The sequence below is a fragment of the Typopeltis vanoorti genome, chromosome 16, assembly GCF_054136105.1.
Source record: "Typopeltis vanoorti isolate ZY-2024b chromosome 16, IOZ_Tvanoo_1.0, whole genome shotgun sequence".
NCBI lineage: Eukaryota > Metazoa > Arthropoda > Arachnida > Uropygi > Thelyphonidae > Typopeltis > Typopeltis vanoorti.
In genome coordinates, this window is record NC_143564.1 from 60,580,785 (window position 1) to 60,598,724 (window position 17,940).

Genomic DNA, 17,940 nt, shown 5'->3' on the forward strand with positions numbered 1-17,940 from the left:
TGTGTTGTTCTTAATTTTTGAATTTCCTTTGTATTTAGTTCCCATGTTTCACAGCCATATGTCAATATAGGAAGAACACATTGGTTAAAAACTTTTCTCTTTAGGCATAATGGTAGTTGGCTTTTGAATATCGACTGTAATTTTCCAGATACTTTCCACTCGAGCATCATGCATCTTTTAATTTCATCCAATATTTTGTTCCGTTGATATCTATTGTCCTAAGTATATGTAATGATCTACTTGTTTATTTTCATCATTATTGATTTTTATTACTTCTTGTTGAACAGTATTCTTTAGGCCAGCTGTTTTGCTAGCAATTTGGAGTTCATGGATACAAGTCTGTAATTCGTGTACAGTAAAGATAATTATATCATCTGCAAAGCGTAAATGGCTTAAATATCTTCCATTTATCTTCAGACCTTTCTCTTCCCAATCAAGAAGTTTGAATATTTCTTCTAGGCATGCTGTGAATAATTTTGGAGATATTGTGTCACCCTGTCTTATATCTCTCTGTATTTCCATAGTAGAGATGTTTCCATTGAAATGAATTGCTGCTGTTGCATTGGTGTATGCTGATTTGGTGGTTCTGACATATGGCTCCTGCACTTGCTGGTTTTGTAATGCTTTAAGTATTACACAAGTTTTTACTGAATCAAATGCTTTCTCATAAACAATACAACCAAGACATAATGGTAACCAATGTTCAATAATCTGTTGTACAACTTGAATATGGTCCATTGTACTAACGCCATTTCAGTACAATGGACAGAAGCCCGTTTGTTCTTTTGGTTGTGCTGGTCTACAATTGCACAAAAACCTATGAGTCATGACTTGTAAACCACCGATAGTAGATTGATGGATCGGTTTGTCAAGTCTTCTACTTCACCTTTTTTTTATGTATCATAATTAATTAGGATAGTCTTCTTCTATGTCCTTGATACATTATTTTTCTTCAGACATAGAGTAAATAGTTTTGCCAAGATTTCGAAGATTATTTCCTTACCTGCTTTTAGAAGTTCAGCTATAATTCCATCCTCACCTTCAGCTTTTCAATTTTGCAAGCTTTGGATGCTCCACATAACTTCCTCTGATAGAATCTGTGGCACTTCAGTTATTTCATAGTTGTCTTCTTCTCCATTTAGCTCACCATCCTGATATAATACTGAGTAAAATTCTTCAATTCTTTTTGCTGTAGCATATCTATCTCTGGTTATGGTCCCATCTTGTAGTTTTACCACAACCATCTATTATTGCTGTTTGGCTTTTTTGAGACTACGGTTGTTTTCAATTGTTTGTTGTATGAATTTACAATTGAATTTTCTTATTTCTTCTGTGATATGTGATACATTTTCTGATCATTTTGCGCAATTCAGTGTATTCAATTTTATTCTGTAGGTTATTTGATTGCTTCATTTCTCTGTATCTTCAGAAATTTTGTCTTGTTTCTGTTCTGTGGTACCAGCTATTTCAAGTGAGCATTGTAAAAGGTTTTAGGTAATGTCATTACATTTCCTTTGTTTTTTTCTCTTTCTATTTGTCATTACAGATTTAAACTTCATATTTTAACTTCTCTCCTTTATTAATTAAAAAAAAATCTAACTACATTAATTAATTCTACATTACTATAGCCAGATAGGCAATCAACCACTATCACACTTTTAAAGCATCAATACTACATTTGCTACCATCACCATATTGACTCAGGACATGACAAACCTTGTATGCCTGCCACAGGATCCATTGGAAAAAGGCCATCTGACCTCACCAAAACAAATATAAATACAGCCATCCCTTGATTAGTGCGTCATTTCTTTTCGATATCCAAATTCGATTAGTGCGCTTAAAAATAAATGTTAGAGATTTTAAAAATTTTCGATCTACAGGTAACCCTCGTATAACTCGGTACTTCTACAACGCGGATTTGCTATACCGTGGTCTTTAAAAGTTAAAAGTTGTTTTCGTTTTCTGCCAGAAAAGCACATTAATAATCATAAGTGTGCTGAGCACTTTATTTTCTGATGAGTTACATACAATATATAATGCCTTTTTTTATAAAAAAAATTATTTTTATAGTAATGCCCACATAGAAAGCTTTTGCGATATGGTTGAAAACAAAATTAGTGAATTAATTGATGGGGAAATGAATTTAAATTAGGAGGAATTGGTACAATAGATGACATCAAACCAAATGGCGAGGAAAGTTCTGCCGAAGATTCTGATTGTGATGAATCCGTTAAAAAATTAGTTTAAAGAAATTAGCAGAAGGATTGGACTTGGCAAGAAAGTTAGGAAGCTATTTTACGGATAATGATCCATCAACGGAGCACTGCGGAAAATTTATGAGACAATTGGACATTTGTTTAGCTCCATATTATGAACTTAATAAAAAAATTGCAGCATAGTGGTAAGCAAGGTCTTATTATTGACTTCTTGATAACTAAACCAGCCGAAGTATGCACTGAGAATTATACAAATGATGTCCAAGTGATGACTACGTCCGGCCACTCGTAAATAAAGAACATCTACAAAATGTTCGTTTTGAAGACAGTGATGACGATTAAAATATGCACTTTATTATGTGCAATGATGTTTATGTGCAATTTGTAATTTTATAAGTTTATACTATATATTTGTTTCATAGTTTATGTTTTCTTAACTTACACAAATTACAAGAATTAAATAAAAAATATATTTTTGTTGGGTATATCATTGTTGTTTATATAATTTAAAAAAAAAAAGATTTCTTAACCCTACTTTTTCTATATAATCTGAGTCTTGCATAATACGATTTATATAACGCGGCATTTCTATGGAACTTAACATCCGCGTTATATGAGGGTTACCCGTATACATTTTTTATAGCTAACCATTTAAAAAATCACTCGCCAGGATGAAATAATTTAGTTACCGATTTGAAATATTTTACAAAGTTATTTTTTAATGGCATACTACACTATGTTCCAAATTTACCACCAAAATTTATGCCATCTGCTTTACGTGGATGAGATGATCGTGATGGTGGGCATGAATGACTTGAGAGGCACTGTAAATTGGGTGGCGAGAGATCTGAGATTCATGCTTAAGGTTGTACAAAAGAAAACGCAGAGAGGCAAGATAGTGTGTTACCCAGGTATGATAATGACGAGCTGAGCAGAAGAGCAGTAATAATGAATAGCATAATAGTCAGAATGTGTCAGAAGAAAAAATTGGAATATGTGGATACGTGGAGGGCATTTGAGGACAGAAAGGAACTATGCGAGAGACTGCATACATGAGGAAGGATGTAGGCATCTGGAGATTGCTGTTTTCTGAACAAGTCGGTGCATCAATGCAGGGAATTCCCAGGGTGCATGGTAGCAGGGGGTGGCCTCTTGTGAGAATAGGTGCTTGGGGAAGAGGGGGACGACATCAGGATAACGATAAAAGCATTGCCATTTTTATGCTTTATACTAATGCCGGGAGTATACAGAATAAAAGAGATGAATGTGGTGTTGATAGCATCAGCCCAGCCAAAGATTATTGGGATGTCTGAGATGTGTTTGACGGAAGATGATGTAATAACAGGAATAGAAGTAGCAGGGTACAGCATTTTTCAGCAGGATAGGAAGGGAAAACGCAGTTTGGGAGTACTGCTTATGATAAGTGATGACTTATGTTCTCTAAAAGTGGAGGCTTTGGAAGGCAGTGACACTAAAATTGTTTTTAAAGCATATGGTGTGAGGTAGAGGTGGGCAAGACAGGATATTTAGTGGGATGTTGCTACAAGTCGAGGAGCATAGAGGGTGGGGAGCAGGAGATATTTAGCAGTTGAGCTTTGCATGAGCAAGAAGAATGATTGTTATGGGAGATTTTAACTACAGCAGTATAAGTTGGGAAGAGGAAAATGCATGTATTAATAAGGGAATGGAATTTCTGGAATTCTTGAGGGACAGATGTCTTAGGCAACATATAATAGAGGGAACAAGAGTTTTGGATTTGGTCATAGCATCAGAAGAGTTGATAATAACTGAGATGACATCTCTTCCCCATGTTGGAGAGAGAGTGACCATGTGGTTTTGACTTGGAAGATGAATAGACATGCAAGAGTATCAAAGAAAAGGGAACATATGTGGAATTATAAGGCAGGTGATTATAATATTCTTAGATATCAACTTGGGGCAGTTCCATAGGGGGTCAGAATTGGAAGGCCAGGATATCATTAGTGCTTGGGAAATTGTGAAGGAATATTTGTTGGCAGAAATAGTAGCAAGCAGTATTCCATGAATGAAGAAGAGGACACAATTTGGTGTAAAGTGGATGACAAACAATATCAAACAGTAACTGCAGGTGAAAAGAGGTTATGGAAGAATTATAAGGAGAGGGGTTGAGATCAGATGCATGTAGAATATAAGACTCAGGCCAGGAAAGGGACTAATATGGTAAGGAAGGCGAAACTGGGATATGAGAAGAGACTGGTCACTAAGATCCAAAGATAATCCTAGGGAATTTTTTAGCTATGTGGCCAGTAGGAGGAGAAATGATTGCGGAAGAATGATATTGTGTGATAAAAATGGGAATAGAGTGATGGATGCAGTGGACATAGTGGAGTTGTTCAATAAACACTGTATTGGGGTATTTCATCTTGGAGAAGTAAGTTTTAATACTAGTGGCATAGGTCATGTTCAAGGTTTAGAGGTGCAAGAGGAGAGCACATTCCAAATACTGAGTGCCCTGGATGTCATTAAAGCTGTGGGACTAGATTGTATTTCGCCAAGGGTTTTGAGAGAATGTGGTAAAGAACTGATAACTCCATTGACCTGGCTTTTCAATGAAAGTCTGGCTGTGGGAAAGGTACCAAAGGAATGGAAGGAAGGTAAGATAGTGCTATTATATAAGGGTGGTAGCAGACTGGATGTGTCTAGCTATAGGCCAGTTTGTGTTTCATCAGTAGTTGTTAAGATTTTGGAGAAATTAGTGAGGGACCATATATAGCATTGGACAGATGAGGGTAATGTTATCTGTAAAAGTTGGCATGGATTTGTTAAGGGGGTGCTCTTGCTTTAGTAATATGATTGCCTTTTATAATAAAGTGACAACAGTTGACGAGGGAAAGGTATATACTGCTTTTTTTTTTTTTTTTTTTTTTTTTTTTGCAAAGGCATTTGACAGGATGCCACATGATAAACAGATATTTAAGTTGCAGCACATGGGTTTAGATGTCAGGTTAGTCAACTGGATTCAAGATTAGCTGTCTGATAGGTATCAGAGTTGTGTATGGTGGGGCAGTCTCAAGGAGGCAAAAGGTTACAGGTGGGGTCCCATAGTGCTCAGTATTGTTTAACCTTTATATCAGTGACATTGTCAATGAATTGTGGGGGGGGGGGATATTCAGTTGTTTGCAGATGATGTGAAGCTGGGAAGGGTTATTAGTAATAGTGCAGATGTGGAGCCCTGGCAAGAGGGTTTGAATAAACTAGACAGATGGGCAAATGGATGGGGATGTTGGTTTAATGCAGCAAAATGTAGTCTTGAAGTTTGGGATTCAATGGGAGGCTGCATACTCAATTGGAGGAGTTGTACTGGAGGAAGTGGGGGGGGGGGGATATTCAGTTGTTTGCAGATGATGTGAAGCTGGGAAGGGTTATTAGTAATAGCGCAGATGTGGAGCCCTGGCAAGAGGGTTTGAATAAACTAGACAGATGGGCAAATGGATGGGGATGTTGGTTTAATGCAGCAAAATGTAAAGTCTTGAAGTTTGGGATTCAATGGGAGGCTGCATACTCAATTGGAGGAGTTGTACTGGAGGAAGTGGGGGGGGTGGAGACTAGATCTGGGGGGGGGTGATGATTGATAGAAAACTGAAATTCAGGGAACATATTGCAAAGGTGGTGAAGGTAACCCAGAGGATTGCTGCAATACTTAGGACACTGATCTGCAGAGATAAATGAGTTATCGTTTCATTGTATAAGACCCTGGTCAGACCACACTTTGACTAATGTTCTCAAATTTGGTCCCCAGGATTTGAAGGGAATAAATTAACTGTAGAAAGGGTACAGAAGCAGATAACAAAGATGGTTTCAGGACTGTGCGATGTTAGTTATGAGGATTGGCTGAAGGAATGTGGACTACGGAGTTTGGTAGATTGAAGGAGAGGTGATATGATTGAGACGAGAGCTAGTTACAGGGTTGACACTGAGGAGTTCTTTCGCTTGGTGGAACAGCGGGAAGGAATGATGACAAGCGGGGCCATCCATGGAAGTTGCATAAGGAGGCTGTGAGCAAGAGGGTGAGGAGTGGTTTCTTTGCATGGAGGGTGGTTGAACCATGGAATGCATTGTCTGATGGTGATGACAGCATGAATAGTCAATGAGTTTAAGGAGTGGTATGATGGACTTTGTGTTTGCTAGGAAGGACCTCCCACGATGAGTCTTTTGACTCCATGGAGGCCTGAATAATAATATGAGTGTTATGGTTTAAAGTCACATCATGGTTGCTACTGTTTGTTGCACTCTCTCTTGAAAGGCCTTAGTTAATTCATAGCTAATGCTCACCATCAGTAAAGGCTGAAGGATTGAAACATGGCTGCCTCCAGAAGTTAGTTATGGCTGAAGTAGATCTGCCTGCTACCTTTGGGGAATAAAGAGGCATTAGCAAATTTATTTTATTTTTTATTTCCTTAGTTTTTTTTCCCCTTTTTAACTTCATTTATATTTTGTTAGAGTCAAAATATTTCCTATCAATTTTTGCTACTAAATATCAACTGCAGAAAATTACTTGCTTAAGATCAAAAGAGAAATGAGATGGGTGGAAGACAGGACGATTGGTTGGATGGAGGTCAGCTGTCTAACTCAGTGTGATGTATGAATTTAGTTCATCTTTGTATTGTATTATTTATTAATTAATATATTTATAACACTATTTTTACCATTTTTTTTAACTGTATTCAGATGTTCCACCTGGTGTTATTGGACCATCTCCATTAGTCATAACATTATTATTGGATACCTCAATTCCAAATCAGTTACTGCAGCTGAATTATAAACCAACAACCTCAGGTGAGTAGCATTAAAGTTTTATGTGTTTATCTTGGCTTGCTGAATAATTACTTGCAAAGAGTGAATACATTACTTATTTATAATTTCCTGTTACAGAATAACAAACTTAATTTTTAAAAATGCCCATATTTGATTTTCTTGCAGTGACCACATTAAGCTAAAATTGAGGGCATTCATTCTGAATCCTAATGCATTCTGATTTTTGTAAACAAAACAAATCTGCATATCAGTGTAAACTAAATTGCACTTTTGTTACTTTCCTGCACCATAGTGAAAAAGTTCAGTTATTCAGCCACTGGAAATATCTGAATTACAGTAGTGAATATATATTACACAGAGGGAAGAAGTAAATGTGATTATAGATGAAATTATTATGCAGAAAATGTTCCATCATTAACGCTAATCTGTTTGAGAATGAGTGTGCAGACTTGGGTACTGTTAGTATACAATTGCACGAGATACCTCTGTTATGCAAGCCTAAATGGCATGCATGACAATGGGGCTGTGATAGCATTGAATGCGATTCACAACTGCAGTGACGAAATTATCAAACATTAGGTCCATTATATGGTAATTTGTTGGTGGTTTTGTGCAAGAATGCTCTGGTTTCATATAAGTCTTTTTGTTGTATTAATTGTGAATTTTATGTATAAAAGTTGCTGTAGAAGTTGTGTGCTAGCAATGTTTGTAATGCATGCTTGTTTAAGTTTATCTATAAAATCTTTAAATTAAGATTGAGCTATACTGACTGGCATAGAAAGCAAGATGATGGTGGCTTTGTCTATGCATGAAACAGTTTTAATTGTAAGTGGAGGTTTCTGTGGTTTAGAACTTCACATGGTATATTCCGGTAATTGGACCACTTTTTTTTTTTTTTTTTTTTTTTTTTTTTTTTTTTAAGCTATATAAAACACAGTGAATTAATAAAAGACCTGACAAGTTTCGTAAGTCATTTGACTTACATCTTCAGGGGTAAAAGGTAACTGAAAGTTAAAACAACAATTTATTCTCTTCTGTTTTGTACATTCTTTTGGTGTTCATTCATGTGAATTTCCCCAGATCTTCCTGTCTGTCCTACGTAGCAGATGCCGTAAGAATAATAAATGTTGTAAACGCCTGTTTTTTTTTTTTTTTTTTTTTTTTTTTTTTTTTTTTTTTTTTTTTTTTTAAGGATAATGAGGGGGATGTAGAAATCTCAAAATTTTTTCCAGCAGCAGAAAGGCTACTTCGATGTTATATTTGTTAAGTAATTTAGCCATCTTGTCTGTAACATTTTTGATATATGGAAGTGTGATAGCGTTTTTGAAATCTTGTTTCTGAGAGATGCTTGTAGGAAGAGTGTGGAGGATTTTTTTGATAGTCTTGGTTTCATAACTATTCTCTTGAAAGATCTGTGTTAGATATTCTAATTCTTCATTTTTCTGTGCTGGAAATGGTATACGCTCTGTCCCTTAGGGTTTTTATTATACCTATTATTATAGCAAGTTTGGATGCTATCAGCCTATTAACAAATGTTCCAAGAAACGAAACTGTGAATCTCCTAGAAGACCTTTTTCCTCTGGACATCGTAGATCTTTATAAACATTATATAAATAATACTTTTTTCACGTTTCAAGACAAATTTTAGGGATAAAAAGAAGGACTGGCTATGGGCTTTTCCCTCTCTCTGGCTTTAGCTAACCTATTTATGGAAAACTTTGAAAATAATGCTTTAAACAATTATCATTAAAAACCAAAAATATGGCTATGCTATGTTGATGATATATTCATCATGTGACCAAGAACAACAGATGAACTCATTGCTTTCAAAGATTACCTAAATAATTTGCATAATAATATAAAATTTACTTTAGAACAAAAAGAACTTAGAAAACTGCCTTTTCTAGACATTCTATTAGAAGTCAATGAAAAGGATGATAAACTTTCTTTCTCAATATATAGAAAACCCACCAACACACGAAGATTTCTTAATGCGACCGCACACCACCACCCTTCACAAAACATAGGTATAATAAAAACCCTAGGGGTGCTTAAGGGTCAAAGCTATATAACTGAGAGGAGACCTCCACATAGCCTTTAAAAGAATGCAGAGAACCGACCAGGGCTTCTGACCTAATGTCCAATCCACACCTTCTCGTGGTGCACCTTGTTGGGTATCTACTTGGATACTGAACGAACGAGGATTGGCTGGCAATTTGGGATTTAGCCGACCAAATTGTATTCTTATTGGTTAAACCAAAATAAAAAATGATGGTACAACGTGACAAAATTTCATGCCGGCTGGGGTGTCGCCCGGTTAAACAAGGCCCCCATTGTTTTTGCCAGGAAACCAGGGTGAACAGCGAAAAGCCAGCTACAGGAACAAATCTGAAAGCACACTCCAACTCAACATCACCAGAGTTAAAGATCGGCACTATCAATATAAGAAGCCTGAATTGCAAAGAAATGGAGCTAGCTGAGGAATTAGATAAGTACCAGATCGACATTAGAGGGGTGACTGAAACACAAAAGACAAAAACTGGTGAGATCTTTCCAAGCAATAAATACAAAATGTTATATTCAGGCAATGACAATCAAGGAAAAGGAGTAGCCATAGTATTCAACACAAAATACGAGGCTAATCTTCTTGAATGGCAGCCAGTCTCAAGTAGAGTAATGTGGGCAAATATGAGAATGGGGAACTGGACAATGAGACTTATTTGTGCTTATGGTCCCACAGAATTTTCTACTAAGGTAGAAATGGAGGAATTTTTTGAGGATTTAGAAAAAGCAACTGACACAATGAAAAAGGAAAAGTTGGTCCTTGTTGGACATCTAAATAGCAGAGTGGGAAATGATTGTCATACAAAAATATTTGGGGAAAATTTGGAGAAAAGAGAAAAGCTAATAATAATGGCAAACACCTGTAGGATTTCTGCTCAGGACATGGACTGGTTATTACTAACACCATGTTCCAACATAAAAATGTGCACAAATTCACATGGAGAGAAGAGGCAAGGAATAAGAAAAAGTCTCATTGACTATGTTATTGTTGATAGTGATGTTTTCTCCCTGGTGCAGGACACCAGAGTGTACAGAGGATTTGAAATTGGAAGTGATCACTATTTATTCTTGAGCAGGATAAAATTGAATTTCATATTGAAAAGAATAACATGGAAGAAAGTTTTAAAGCGAATAAAAGTTGAGCAGCTCTCAGATGTGAACTGTAGACTAAAATACACAAAGATTATTGAAGAAAAAATTAAAGAGTTTGAGAACAGGAATCAAACCTTGGAGATTCAGTGGCAAACTCTAAAGAAAACATTGATTGATTCTGCCAGAGAAGCATGTGGTGAGGTTGTCTGCAAGGATAAAAAAAAATCAGAACTCCCTGGTGGACACAGGAAGTTAAAGAGGCAGTGAAGGAAAAGAAGAAAGCATATCAAAAGTTCTTGTCAAATAAGTCAGCTTGTGCTCTTAGAGAATAGAGACATGCAAGAATACTAAACACTGTGTAAAACTAGCTAAAGAAAAGTCATGGGAGGACTTTGGCAAGAATATAGAAAATAAATATCAAGAACGTGGCAAAATATTCTGGAGGTTGTTGAAGAAGCTAAGGAATGGAGGAAAGAGTGCTGTAAAAGGAGATAGAGATGATAAAGGTGACATGAAAACGGGAGAAAAAGATACCCTTGAAGTATGGAGTAATTACTTTGAAAAACCCCCCCCACCCCCCCCCCCCCCCACCCCCCCCCCCCCCCACCCCCCCCCCCCCCCACCCCCCCCCCCCCCCACCCCCCCCCCCCCCCACCCCCCCCCCCCCCCACCCCCCCCCCCCCCCACCCCCCCCCCCCCCCACCCCCCCCCCCCCCCACCCCCCCCCCCCCCCACCCCCCCCCCCCCCCACCCCCCCCCCCCCCCACCCCCCCCCCCCCCCACCCCCCCCCCCCCCCACCCCCCCCCCCCCCCACCCCCCCCCCCCCCCACCCCCCCCCCCCCCCACCCCCCCCCCCCCCCACCCCCCCCCCCCCCCACCCCCCCCCCCCCCCACCCCCCCCCCCCCCCACCCCCCCCCCCCCCCACCCCCCCCCCCCCCCACCCCCCCCCCCCCCCACCCCCCCCCCCCCCCACCCCCCCCCCCCCCCACCCCCCCCCCCCCCCACCCCCCCCCCCCCCCACCCCCCCCCCCCCCCACCCCCCCCCCCCCCCACCCCCCCCCCCAACATCGATGGAAAGGTACTCCAAGAGATTGATGAGGCTAGGGACTTAGGGGTATTGGTAGATAGGGAGATGAAGTTCAGAGGACACATTGCTAAGGTGTCCAAGATTGCACATAGGATTACTTGGTTGTTGAGGAACACACTGACATCCAGAGATAAGGAGGTTATTATTCCCCTTTATAAAGCATTGATACTTCCACATTTGGATTACTGTGCTCAGGTCTGGTCACCTGGATTCCTTGGAGATGAGGAGGCTGTGGAGAGGGTTCAGAGAAGAGTGACCAAGTTGGTGAGTGATATAAAAAAATGCTCCCTACATTGATAGATTGAGAGCTTGTGGATTGCAGAGGTTGGTTGATAGGCGAAGAAGAGGGGATATGATAGAAACATTCAAATTACTAAAAGGTTTTTATAGGATTGATGCAGGGGAAATGTTGCAGCTGTGTGATAGTGATGGAAGAACAAGAGGTCATCTCTGGAAATTAAAGAAGAGTGTGGTTAACAAAGGTGTCAGAACAAGGTTTTTTGCCTGGAGGGTGGTGAAGGAGTGGAATTCATTGCCTGACTTTGTTGTGAGCTCTTCATCTGTAAATGAATTCAAGAAGAGATATGACAGATATTGTTTTGCTAGTTTGGGTCTCCCGCGATGAGTCTACTGACTCCATGGAGATACCCGTAATAATAATAATAATAATAATAGGAAGAACCAAGATATAGGTGGATTGATACAGTACAAAGTGCCTAAGACGATAGAAATATAAGATCTGATAATGTTGGAGTCTTGATAAGTAACAGACTGATTTGGAGGAAAATTGTAGATAGGAAGTTAGTAATGATGTAATTTTTTTCATGTAGTACTATCATATCCTGTACACCCCTTGAGGGTACATGGCAGGGATTTGATGATGATGATGATAAAAACCCTAAGGGACAGAGCGTATAACATTTCCAGCACTGAAAAACAGAGAAACGAAGAATTAGAATATCTAACACAGATCCTTCAATAGAATGGTTACAAAACCAAGACTATCAAAAAAAATCCTCACACACACCTACAAGCATCTCTCAGAAACAAGATTTCAAAAACGCTATCACGCTTCCATATATCAAAAATGTTACAGACAAGATGGCTAAATTACTTAACAAATATAACATCGAAGTAGCCTTTCTGATGCTGGAAAAAATTTCAAGATTTCTACATCTCCCAAAACCTCCTCATTATCCTTTAAAAATAAAAAACAGGTGTTTATAACATTTATTGTTCTTGCGGCATCTGGTATGTAGGACAGCCAGGAAGATCTGGGGAAATTTGCATGAACGAACACCAAAAGGATGTACAAAATAGAAACAAAAATGAGGTCTAGCTTTCCGTACCACTTCCACTGGCCACGATGTACTATGGCAGAAAACAAACATGTATTACATAGAGAAAAACTGTTATGTAAGGAAATTTAAAGAAGCTGCAAATATGCTTAAAATACCAACACAATGCAATAAAAATCAAGGATTAATTCTCCACCAAGTTTGGTCAGCTTTAATAAAAAAAAATATACCTCAGTCAGACCTCGGAGATTATGAACATGGACAACAGAATGTGGCATCATCCAGCATTGTTTAAACCCAAGACGGCTACAACTGTATAGTAGTTTAAACTGTTAGTCTCTTGTTGTTTTAACTTTCAGTTACCTTTTAGCCCTGAAGCTGCAAGTCAAATGACTTACGAAACTTGTCGGGTCTTTTATTAATTCATTGTGTTTTATATAGCTTATTTAAAAAAAAAAAAAAAAAAAAAAAAAAAAGTGGTCCAATTACCGGAATATACCATGTGAACAGTTTTAATAGTTTCATGAAATGTGAGGTGTGCTACATGTATTCATTAGATTATGTCGGTAAGTTATTGATTTGTAAGACAGGCGGACGGAGAAGGTGTGCAAAGTGTGATTTAAATGCAGAGTTCATGGTGATGTATCAGTGACCGAGGGTTATAGTAGCAAGAATGTAACAAGAATGAGTGCTCTTCTGATAGCAGAGAGAGATACTGTGAAAGTGACAGAAGCAGTCGATGTTGATATGAATGATGCTGGTTTGAAAGTAATAAGAATGTTGCGAATGTCAAGAATAGCATGTGCTTTATGGCACAGCATAGTGCACTAAAGTATAGGAATATTCAAAAGACAATCGAATAGTAGAAAGGAGAAAAAAAAAAGAAAAGAAATGAAGAATATAAACACAAGTGAGGATATTAGAAAAGAATTTTTAAAATTGAGAAATAAATTAAGGTCTGTACAGAGTGAGGATATTTAGAGAGGAAGATGGTAGCAAGATCTTTTCAGATCCTCCTGCAAGGCACAATATCTACTTTACTTGTCATAGTTCTCAACTTTTTCATCATCGCAAACAGCTGCACATTTCTAGTTAAATCAGTCCCAATGCCATTAACGTACAAGTTAAACAGTAATGGTCCGAAAACGGATCCTATGGTACTGCACTAGTGATCTTCCTCTTTTGGGATACCTCCTCTATACACAACCTGCTTATACCTGTCCAACAGGCAATCAGTGGAGTGTCTTTTGTCACCTTGTTGTAATATGTAAGCAGATTGCTGAAACATGACCTTCCCCTAACAAACCCATGCTGACCATCATAAAGAATACTACTATTTTCAACCTACTTCTGAATCCTATTTCTCACCAACTTCTCTAACACCTTAACGACCCCAGGCACGCAGATTGGCCTATAATTTGTAGCCTCAGTCCCCCACCTCCCTCCTTTGTGAAGCGGAATAATTTTTCCCACCTGCCATTACTTTGGGATTCACCTTTGGTACATCTATTTAACATGAGTCTTGAAATATGTTATAGAGCATTCCTTCAAGACATTTGGTGATATACTGTCATAAGTATTATGCAAAATAACAGTGTAGTCCTCCCATGATGAGTCTTCAGACTATAGAGATGCTTGTATTATAATATTATATTTTTGCCAATCATTTGTCTGTTATTAATCATTATAATATTCTTATAATCTGCAGTAATTATCATCTGTTTCTTCAAACAGCCTGTAGCAGATATGTTATACTCTCCAATAACCATACATCTGAAAACCTTGAATCTCCAGTTGTAAGTGGGAATTCAGAAGTAAACTGTAATTGGATTGTTACAAGTCCACCTGGTACAGTAATAGGCATTAGGGTCACTCATTTGGTGCTAAATGATCAGTTGGATCAGGTAGTTATTCGTAATGGTGCATCTGAATTATCTTCGGTTTTGTGGAGTGCAATATGGGAAGATGACAATATTGGCACAGGTAAGTGGAATGAATACATAATTATATTCTAACTATACTTTAATCATTAGTTATATTATTATTTGACAAAGTAAAAAGATGTATACTGTTTGATATATTACAAAGAATAAATATACCTAATATTTTACTACATGCAATATTGAATATATATAAAGATAATGAAATAAAAATAAATGAAAAGTTGTCTGAAAAACAATCTATAAACCAAGGAATAAGACAGGGATCTCTGTCTCCAATACTTTTCAATATTTACATTAATGAAATATTAATACAGTGGAACGCCTTAAACAATCAAGGTATAGAAATTTCCCGGAATAACAAAATAAATACGCTATTATTTGCAGATGATCAGGTAATAATATCAGATAAGGAAGACAATTTACAAAGAGCAATATATAATTTAAACATTATAGTAGAACAGTTTGGCATGAAAATTTCCATAGATAAAACTAAAACAATGACATTTTGTAGACAAACTCCAGTTAGAAGGAATAGTTATTAATAATAAAATAATAGAACAGATAAATACTTTGTTATTTTGGATGTGAAATATCAAATGAAGGAGAAAAAGACATAAAATTAAAACCTTCAAAATTTTTACAGGTTATAGGCCTGATAAAAGAACAGTCAACCCAAATATAGTACAAAAAGAAACACTCTTGAAAATATACACTACTTTAGCAGTGCCCACATTATTATATGGCAGTGGAATTTGGGCAATAAACAAACAAGATAAACAAGAATAAAAACAAGTGAAATGAGATTTATGAGAAGAACTGCAAAATACACATTATTAGATCAAAAAAGGAACGAAGATATTTTAAAAGAACTAAAAACAAAATCGATAGAAGAAAAACTAAACAATTATAAAAAAAAAAAAATAGAATGAACATGTAAACCGAATGGCCAACACCCGGCATCCTAAACAAATACTAAAATATAAGCCAATTGGAAAGAGAAGGCAGGGTAGACCTCAAAAAAAAGAATATTGGATGGATAATGAGACTGGAACAGACCAATATGGTCTATACCTGTATTTAGTGTTATGATGATTATATTATCATTTATACAGTTTGTTTTCACTTCAGAAATTTTTGAAATAAAAGCATAAAACTATGCAAGACATCGAGGATTTTCTTAAACAGTGTTATTCTTATTGTGATTCAGCAACTTTCTGAAATGTTAACTGCTTGACTGACTGTTAGTAATTCTTACTTTTAACAGAATTGATTTTGGTGAGTAGTATATTATTTTATGGAACAATTGTGAAACAGTTGACTAATTATCCTTCCCAACCTTCATGCCAAGTCTAGCTGACCAGCTGCATTATTCCCCCCCCACACACACACACACCATCTCCAAGAGTATAAAGACAGCCTATATCAATTCCAGCATTCACATATCCTGGTTACTGAGGAAACATAATGATGGACTCTAAGAAAATAGGAAAAATTTTTTTTAATGATTTACCAGAAAGAAAAATATCTTGATACAAGAAAATTTTCAATGCACATCTTAGTGAACTTTTGAAGTAACAGACAAGAAATAGATCAAAATTAAATTGAAAAATCCAGCTTATAAATGAGTCTGTCTAGAAAGGTCATCTGTGAATTTCCGTAACTCCCCTCCAGCCAGATTAAGATGCCCATCCATGGAAGCTGTATAAGGAGGGTATGAACAGGGGAGAGAGAGAAGCAGGTTCTCTTTTCATGGAGAGTGATTGGTAAGTGGAATATATTGCCTGAGAGTGTGGTGAGTGCAGAAACTATGAATGGGTGTAAAGCACAGTTTGATCTCCCATGATGACTTTTTTGACTCCTTGGAAGTTTGACATTAATGATTTTGCATTGTCTGTGAAATGTGATCATTAAATCACAAATTTGTCATGTAAATTGAAATTTGAAGCTTATTATTGCACTTTATAAGACTCATAAATGTCAAATTATAAAGCCAATGTATTGACCCTTTTCTATGAGCTGACATAAAATCTTGACACTTGATCATGCCTGAACTAAAATAAATGTTTTTTTTTATGATATCTCTATCATCAAGGCAGTATACAAATAGTACTACATGACTAAGTTGGTATTATTTCTAGCCCTAATCCTCGTTTTTTTTCCAGATTATTTGTGTTCTTGTCAGATCTCCAATATTGTCAATTTTTAGACTTTGCTCTTCTTAGGCGCTAATAGCTATACTTAGATCTTATTCTTTATATATGTCTTCCTGGTGTGCAAAATGCATTTTGCTAACCTTTTCTCTTCCAGCTCTGTTTAAGTACCCATACCACTTTAGATTAGCACTGCTCACTGCTTTTTAATGATGTCAAGTTCCTTTCTAAAATCATTTTTAATAAATTTTAGAAAGACTTGGCATGATTAGTAAGAAACGAGTCTGCCAAAAGTGACATCTGTTCACTCTCCTGATTTTTCTGAACTCTTGTTTTTGTGGTAGTTTTTGATCAATCTCCAACTTACAGATCCCTCATTGAAACATTCTCTTGTATAATTCTAGTTTTGTGTTTTGATAGCTGCTTCTGTTATTCTGTTTAAATTTATTCATCTGATTCCCCACCATACTAACTTATTCTAGTTTACACACACATTTATATATTATGTTAAAAATTCTATTAAAAAAATTATATACCTATTTCTTGAATGTGAAAGTTGTCATTTGGAATCAGAATAAATAAAATAAGTTAAAATGTGATCTCATTATCATGCTTTCCTGTTTTCTCTGTTATAGTAACTAATTCCAGCTATATGCATTATCCACCTTATTATATCGTGTTTAATGTTTTACTAGGTCTGATAATATCAGCTGATACTGAATAAATTGCTATTTTATTTTAGTACGCATGTTTTTCCCAAGTATAGCCACTAGCCATATCATTCTAAAAAAAATTGGGTACAGTAAATGTCTTTGACATGTGGTTAATTCATTCTTAGAGTTTCTGCACAATAAAATATGCTGTTTCTGCACAAGAAACATCATATTTATGCTTAAATATGATATATTTATAACAAATATGTCCATTTCAAGGGATAATTAAAACTAATCGGGGTCAGCTTATGAAATGGAAACAGAAAAATGAAAGTATATTCAGTATCCTATTGAGCATATAAATATAAAAAAGTATGTAATTGTAGGATAGAAACAGTATTACATATTCATAATGAATATGTAATACTGTTTGCACCTGAAGTATCTTCAGGACTGAGGCAACTCCTGGTAAAGGTGGACCAAAGACAAGGAGTGATGACAGCTTGGTCCACCTTTACCACGAGTTGCCTCAGTCCTGAACCAGGCGCAAACTTTGTTTGCTTGCATTTTGATAAAGGATTAAACTAAATTTATTATAGTCTAACCAAGTGGAAAAAAACTTTCAATGTCTTTCTCTA

General features: G+C 36.9%; 1 protein-coding gene across 1 annotated transcript in view; it reads left to right on the forward strand.

Annotated features, from left to right (window-relative positions):
- Positions 1 to 17,940, forward strand: part of LOC150098057 (uncharacterized) — a 345,306-nt gene that overhangs the window by 207,379 nt on the left and 119,987 nt on the right. The window contains exons 15-16 of the mRNA XM_090406364.1: positions 6,927 to 7,034; positions 14,291 to 14,539. Of these exons, the coding sequence (XP_090262490.1) occupies positions 6,927 to 7,034; positions 14,291 to 14,539 (357 nt within the window). The remainder of the gene's footprint in view (positions 1 to 6,926; positions 7,035 to 14,290; positions 14,540 to 17,940) is intronic.